This window comes from Chaetura pelagica, unplaced genomic scaffold (genome assembly GCF_000747805.2).
Source record: "Chaetura pelagica isolate M959 unplaced genomic scaffold, ChaPel_1.0 scaffold887, whole genome shotgun sequence".
In the NCBI taxonomy this organism is placed as follows: domain Eukaryota; kingdom Metazoa; phylum Chordata; class Aves; order Apodiformes; family Apodidae; genus Chaetura; species Chaetura pelagica.
In genome coordinates, this window is record NW_009953985.1 from 3,049 (window position 1) to 9,979 (window position 6,931).

The following is a 6,931-nucleotide window of genomic DNA, read 5'->3' on the forward strand; positions in this document are numbered from 1 at the left end:
CCCAAGCTTACCGCATCTCCGCCGTTTCCCGGGGGAAGGAGCTGCGGCTGCGCTTGGCTCCGCTGGATCCCGGCTCCCCGCAGGACCTGGTGTTCCGTTTCGGGATGTCGGGCTCGTTCCGGCTGTGCCCCGCAGCCCACCTGCCCCGCCACGCACACCTGCGCTTCCTGACCCGCGGCTGCCCCCCGCAAGCCCTTTGCTTCGTGGATGCCCGGCGCTTCGGGTCCTGGCGGCTGGGGGATGCCTGGCAGCCCGAGCGAGGGCCCTGCGTCCTCTCCGAGTACCTGGCCTTCAGGTGAGCCCGGTCCCACCGCCCGGCCCCGGGGGAAGGGGCCTCCCCTGGTTCGGCTGCTCATCCCACACGTCTCCCCTGCAGGGAGAACGTGCTGAAGAACCTGGACGACAAGGCTTTTGACAAGCCCATCTGCGAGGCCCTCTTGAACCAGAAGTTTTTCAACGGAATCGGGAATTACCTGCGGGCTGAGATCCTGTACAGGTGAGGTGGGCTGAGCACCCGCTCACCTGCCCCCGGGGAGGTTTGGTCTCCCAAGAGCTTGGTGACTCCTGGGTCTGATAAGAGATGGGAAAGTGCCAGAACCAAGTGGTCAGGCTTGTGTGTAACAGGTGGACTCTCTCAGGTTGAAGATCCCCCCCTTTGAAAAGGCTCGGACTGTGCTGGAGGCCCTGAAGGAGCAGGAGCAGGAGAGGAGGAAGAAGGTGGGGAACAGCTGGTGCTTTTGCAGCCTCAGAAAAGGGGCAGGTTTCCAGACAGACCCATAGCAGGGATTGCTTTGCCTGTGGTCCTGCAGGATGTTTAGGAAGCTCCCTGGGGTCCTGAGAGCCTCTTTTGCTGGACTGAGCTGAGTTTTCTGGCTGAGGGGTTCAGTCTGTGACCACCCCCCAGCCTGGGCACAGAGCTGCCTTGCTCTGGCTCTGCTTTGGGCTTAGCTGGGTGCAAAGATCTGCTTCAGCTCTGCTGTTTGGGGCATGTTTCAGCTGTTTGGGGCATGTTTCAGCTGTTTGGGGCATGTTCCAGCCCAGGGTTCAGGGCTGCTTTCAGTTCACGTTTGATTCCTCGCTCTGATGGGGCAGAACATCCTCACGAGGCCCTGGCAGGGCTCCCCCAGCCTCTGCCCACCCCGCTGTCAGGCTGGTTTCGAGCCTTTTCCAAACTCAACAGCAAGCATTTTCCCTTCACAACTGCAAGGCTTGCTGCCTGGGATCTTTTTCCTCATGCACATTCCTGCCCCTTGGCCACGAGCACCCGTGTCCGAGCACGCCTGCCCCTCCAGCAGCAGCAGTTGGGTAACCTCACGTGTCCCCTTCACACCTGGCTGGGCTGAGGAGCTGTGGCAGCTCCCTGGGCCGGTGCCTGGCAGCCCTCAGGAAGCTGCTGGGTATGTTTGGGGTGGGTAAAGAGGAAGGGGCGAAGGCAACAAACCCCTTCAGATCTCTAGGGAAAGGCTGCAGCAGAGCCCACGGTGGAGCTTGTGGCCTGGGGGGAGAGGAAGTGGCTGTTTTAAAGAAGCTTGAAAACAAATGGCCAGGAGCACCCGTGTCCGAGCACGCCTGCCCCTCCAGCAGCAGCAGTTGGGTAACCTCACGTGTCCCCTTCACACCTGGCTGGGCTGAGGAGCTGTGGCAGCTCCCTGGGCCGGTGCCTGGCAGCCCTCAGGAAGCTGCTGGGTATGTTTGGGGTGGGTAAAGAGGAAGGGGCGAAGGCAACAAACCCCTTCAGATCTCTAGGGAAAGGCTGCAGCAGAGCCCACGGTGGAGCTTGTGGCCTGGGGGGAGAGGAAGTGGCTGTTTTAAAGAAGCTTGAAAACAAAAAAACAAAAACACAAACCCGTGAAGCCTGAGGGCTGTTTTGTTGTTTGTATTCCTGTGTGCTGCCCCTCTGTCACATCTTGGTAGCTGTGGGGCAGGTGCTAATGCACAGCTCAGAGCCCAGAGTGGCGCGGCGGGGCGCTCGGTCGGCAGTTCATCTTTGGGTGGGCACGAGGAGATGGGGGGATTTGCCTGCTGTTGGGGAAGAGGGATCCCCACGAGGCTGGGGTGGCTGACAGGGAACTCCCCTTCTCCACCCCTGCAGAATCCTTCCCTGACCTTGAGCAAGAAGCTGAAGCTGAAGCGGGAGCAGCCGGATCTCCTGGAGCTGTGCCACACCGTGCCCATGGAGGTGGTCGCGGCGGGTGAGGCGACAGGATGGGGGAGCTGGGGACAGGGGCAGTTCCCAGCAGCAGGCACCCTGACACCTGCTTCTTCTCTATCCCCGTCCTCTCCCTCTCTCTGCCTTCCCAGAGAAAAATCTCCTGGAGCCAGACCACTCGGATAACTACGCTGCTTTCCAGAGCTGGCTGCAGTGCTACTTGGTGCCCGGCATGAGCTCCCTGCGCGACCGCAACGGCAGGACCATCTGGTTCCAGGTAGGAGTCTGGGGTCACTGCCCCCCAACCACTCCTCTGAAGGGACACCGGGCCCACATTCTGCTTCCTGAGGCCTTCCAGCATTGCACTGTGCCTCTGGGGATCTCCCTCTCCCCCAGACTGCTGTGATAAGGACCCTCCATGCAGTGGCCAGCCTGGAGCAGAGCAGCTGATTGCAGGACCAGGGGGCTCAGGTGGTCTGGCAGCTGTTCCTCCCTCCTGTGCCCCATTCCCGGGTGAGGCACCACGGTGGGGCCTTGCAGAAGGAGAAGGGGCTGACCAGAGAGTCCCCAGACCAGAGCAAGTCTGACTCCCCCTGCTTCCCAGGGAAATGTGGCCATTTCCCTGGCACTGTCTTGGCTGCAGGGTGGAGAAGGGGCCTGGATTCTGCTGCTGCTGCCTGCAGAATGGCTGTGCCCCACTCCATGCTCTGTCCCTTCCTTGCAGGGAGAGCCTGGCCCCATGGCTCCTAAAGGTGAGTGTCCACTCTCCTCCCCACCAGACCTGCTCTGTCTCTGGCAGGGCTGGAGCCTGGGAAGCCCAGAGGCAAAGGCAGGAGCAAAGCCTCTCTCCCTGGGACACTGTGCTGGTCACACTGGGGGGCAGAACCTGCTGTCTCCAAGGCTTGCTTACCAGCACACCCACCTGCCTGGGCACAGCCATGGCACCCACAGGGTGCTCCTTCCAGGCCAGCACCTAAGTCCCCTTCCTCACCACTGGGCTGGGAGCTGGAGGGTGTTCCCTCCTGCACTGAGCAATCTTTTGGCAGGGGTGGAAATCTGGTGGGAGGGCTGGGGGAGAGGAGCCCCCTCAAGCCATTCCTCCACCTCAGTGCCAGTTCCCCAGTTGCTCAGCTCACACAGCAGCCAGGACAGTGTCCCTGCAAGGTCGCTGTGCCACAGTCTGTCCCCAGAGGTGCTCTGTGCCCCATCCCCACCTCACCTGGGCACATCTCCTCACGCAGGGCAGGCGTCCCGCGGGAAGCGCGCTCAGCTGAAGGCAGACCCCGAGGCTCAGGCCCCCAAGGTAAGAACCTTTGTGGTTGTTGCAGCTCCTGCTGGGTTTAGTGGCTGGTCCTGTTCCCTGTGCCCTGCTCTGGCTGCTCCCCACTTCATGGTGGAGCTCCTACTTGGAGTTTCTTGGCAGCCAGCTGGCCAAGCACACTTCTGCTGCTAAGCTCTGCCTGTCACCTCCACCCAGGTCACCCCACGTGCCTCAAAACGGCCTCCGAGGGCTGCAGCGAAGCCCCCAAAGCCAGCCAAGGAGGAAGAAGAGCAGGAAGAGGTGGCTGAGGGGCCGAGGAAGGGACGTGCCCGTGGGAAGAGGAGGAAAGCAAGTGCTGCTCCAGCCCCCTCGGAGCCCGAGGCAGCCGGAAGGCGCCGAATGTCTACGCGCAGGGGCAGAGGTGAGGCTGGAGGTCCCTGCATCTTCCAGACAGGCTGTGGGAGCACCTCCTCTTCTCAGGGAGACTGAGGGGGTGGCCAAGGGCAGGAGAGGGGCCAGGGGGGGCAGAAGCAGCCCCCTCACCCTCACCCTCTGCCTTCTTTCTCTCCCTGTTCTCCAGGCGCAGCCCCTGCCGTGTGAGCGCCGCGCTGCCCTCCTGCCCAGGGGCTGGGGGAGGCCTGGGGGGGTTTGCCTGGGGCTGGGGTCAGTGCTGGGGAGAAATGGGGCTGATCTGGGGAGAAACGGGGCTGCTCTGGGTCTTGTGCTCACCCCCCCTCGCTACCGCTGCACCCTGCCAGTGTGGAAAGAGATTTGGGGCTTGGTGATGGGGTCGGTTTATCCAGCATCCTCCTGCTGTCCCCAGGCTCCTGAGGAGGGGGGGAAAAGGGCCACAGACCACACGTGGTGCTGGGTTCTGATCCTTTCCCTCTGCCTAAAAGTGGATTCCCTCTTCCTTCCCCCTCTTCCCCTTTCTGGCTTCTGCCTGGATCACTCTTTTTAGCTGACTAATAAAGTATTTTGTGTAGAAAAGACCCTGCATGCTTTTTCTGCTAAGGGTAACATCCCCCCTGGGCAGCCTCTTCCCTAGATGGGCTGGAACAGACTCCCCCTTCCACCTTACCCCCCAAAAAACCAAAAGGTAAGTTCTGCCCCCCCCTGCCAGGAGCAAGATGCTGCTGAGGGGGACACTAAGAGAGCAGCAGCTACAGCAGAGCCCCTGATAGGAGGCAGATCAGTGCAGTTACCTGGAAATCGGTTAGAAAAAAAGAAGCTAGAGCTGTTTTTCATGTCATTCTCTTGATTTATGGTCCACTTCTGCAAGAGCAGTGCAAGACGCAGGGGAAGGGAGAGGGAAAGGACTGCAATGTGTCTTTACACTCCCTGATGGAGTGTGGAGAAGATGGGAGGCCAAGACCCTGTGGGAAGAAAGCTGCTGCTCCCCAACCCCTGGAGCAGGGTCTGTGGCGGGGGGGACAGCCAGCCTGCCCCACAACCTTAGCCCTGCTTCAGCTGGCTGGGGCTCACTCAGCCCCTCCATCAGGCTGAGGACAACTCTCCTCCTTTCCTGAAGAAGGTGCTTGTTCAAGAGCTCTGCTCTCCCAGGGCTGTGGGGGGCAAGGGGGAGACTGGCCTTCCCTGCACCCACTGCCTCCTGGCACAGCTCTTGGGATGGGGGAAGCCTCAGGCTTGTGATGTGGGGGGTCCAGGTGTTGCTGCCACCCCAGGGTGTCACAGCTTCAAGACCAAGAGGACGGAGAGCAGCTGGAAGGGGGTGAAGGACAAGGGCACCCCCCGGGGCTCCAGCCGCAGGCGCCCTCCGGCCAGCGGCCGCTCCAGGAGGTCACAGCTGGGAGGAGAAAGCAGCAGGTGAGGCTGAAGGGTTTGGGTCCCTCCATCCCCACAGTCACCCAGCCCTCCAGTCCGGACTTACAGCATGGCCTCCTTCACGGGGAGGGAAGTCTGGAGCCAGGCCACGGCCGTGCTGCCGTGCGCCTCGTACAGCCGGGCCACCACGGCTGCGGGGTTGTCCTCAGCCTTTGGGGACAGCACGGGCAAGTGAGGCAGGGACATCCACACCTACAGCTGCCCTACATCTACACCTACAGCTGCCCTACAGGGCTGAGGAAACCCTGCTTAACAACGACAGATTATCCTTCTCTGCTCTGCCCTGGTGAGGCCGCATCTGGAGCACTGGGTCCAGTTCTGGGCTTCCCAGTTCAGGAAGGATAAGGAGCTACTGGGAGAGTCCAGCACAGGCCACAAAGATGCTGAGGGGACTGGAGCATCTGCCCTGGCAGGAAAGGCTGGGAGAGCTGGGGCTGTTCAGCCTGGAGAGGAGGAGGCTGAGGGGGGATCTCATCTGTGCTGATCAGTATCTCCAGGGGGTGTCAGGAGGATGGGGCCAGGCCCTTCTCAGCAGTGCCCAGGGACAGGACAAGGGGCAATGGGCACAAGCTGGAGCACAGGAGGGTCAAGCTAAACATAAGGAAAAGACTGTGAGGGAAGTGACAGGCTGCCCAGAGAGGCTGTGGAGTCTCCTCTGGAGACATTCCAAACCCATTTGGATGCGTTCCTGTGGGATCTATTGTAGGTGATCCTGCTCTAGCAGGGAGGTTGGACTGGATGGATCTTCAGAGGTCCCTTCCAACTCCCACCACCCTGTAACCTGTCTGCAGCTCCCCAGTTCAGCTGGGGGACTCACCTGCTTGACAGCCTCCAGCACCACTGCAGCCGAGCTGACGGAAAAGGCGCTCCAGGGCGGGCACTGGGCAGCGCCGGCTGGGACCGCGTGCAGGGGGAAATTCAAGCTGTAGGCACGTTGGATCACCCCAGCATCCTGGAAGGAACCTGCAACACAAGTCCTAGCCAGCCTCCAGCCAGGCACAGCCGTGCTCACCCCAAGGCTCCCTGCAGCACCCCCCACCCTGCGTGTCCCCCCCAGGAGCCAGCTCTGCCCGTCACCCACCCTGGTGAGGCATCACGGCGTAGGTGAACTGGTGGTGCCCAATGTCTGCTGTGGCATCAGGGGACTTGGGTGCTCTCAGCCTAAGGCAACAGAAGGTAGGTGAGACCTTCTGCCAGCCCAAGCCTGACATTCTCCCTCTGCTACCCACTCAACTGCCTTCCCCTGCCACTATGAGACCGTGCCCTGAGGTGGGAGCCAAAATGCTGCTGGTTCCTGAGACCCTGGGCAAGGTGTCTCAGAAGCTAAAATCAACCTTTGAAGGGTGTTTTCCTGTGAAACTTGTGCCTGACAGAGTCCAGTTGAAACATGCATCCAAATCATTGCCTCTCCTTAAGCCTCCCCTCCTGGGGGATGTTTTGGCCAGCAAAGGAAAAACTACCTGGTGCAAACGTGGATCTGATCCCTCCTGAACTACCTGAGCACAACTGACGGGAACTGCGTTATCTTAGCCAATCGCAATGGCCAGCCAGCCTCTTGGACTAACACCAGGCCACTTCCTTCTTAACTATGATTAATTTAGGAGCAGGTGCTGCCTGGACTTCCCCAGAGCCAGCCCAGCTGTGTCCCCCCACTCACAGCGAGAGGCTGAGCAGGT

General features: G+C 60.9%; 2 protein-coding genes across 2 annotated transcripts in view; one reads left to right on the forward strand and one right to left on the reverse strand.

Moving 5' to 3' along the window:
- The window catches only part of NEIL1 (nei endonuclease VIII-like 1 (E. coli)), a gene marked incomplete at its 5' end in the record, with an annotated part of 7,000 nt that extends 2,990 nt beyond the window's left edge, over positions 1-4,010 (forward strand). The window contains 9 exons of the mRNA XM_010002246.1: positions 7-295; positions 377-496; positions 639-717; positions 2,093-2,192; positions 2,302-2,426; positions 2,874-2,901; positions 3,391-3,452; positions 3,627-3,831; positions 3,991-4,010. Of these exons, the coding sequence (XP_010000548.1) occupies positions 7-295; positions 377-496; positions 639-717; positions 2,093-2,192; positions 2,302-2,426; positions 2,874-2,901; positions 3,391-3,452; positions 3,627-3,831; positions 3,991-4,010 (1,028 nt within the window). The remainder of the gene's footprint in view (positions 1-6; positions 296-376; positions 497-638; positions 718-2,092; positions 2,193-2,301; positions 2,427-2,873; positions 2,902-3,390; positions 3,453-3,626; positions 3,832-3,990) is intronic.
- A 1,089-nt stretch (positions 4,011-5,099) lies between these two features.
- Positions 5,100-6,931, reverse strand: part of MAN2C1 (mannosidase, alpha, class 2C, member 1) — a 13,708-nt gene continuing 11,876 nt past the window's right edge. The window contains exons 23-27 of the mRNA XM_010002247.1: positions 6,752-6,780; positions 6,337-6,416; positions 6,073-6,218; positions 5,302-5,405; positions 5,100-5,217 (exon numbers count right to left, since the gene is read on the reverse strand). Coding sequence (XP_010000549.1) covers positions 5,100-5,217; positions 5,302-5,405; positions 6,073-6,218; positions 6,337-6,416; positions 6,752-6,780 — 477 coding nt within the window. The remainder of the gene's footprint in view (positions 5,218-5,301; positions 5,406-6,072; positions 6,219-6,336; positions 6,417-6,751; positions 6,781-6,931) is intronic.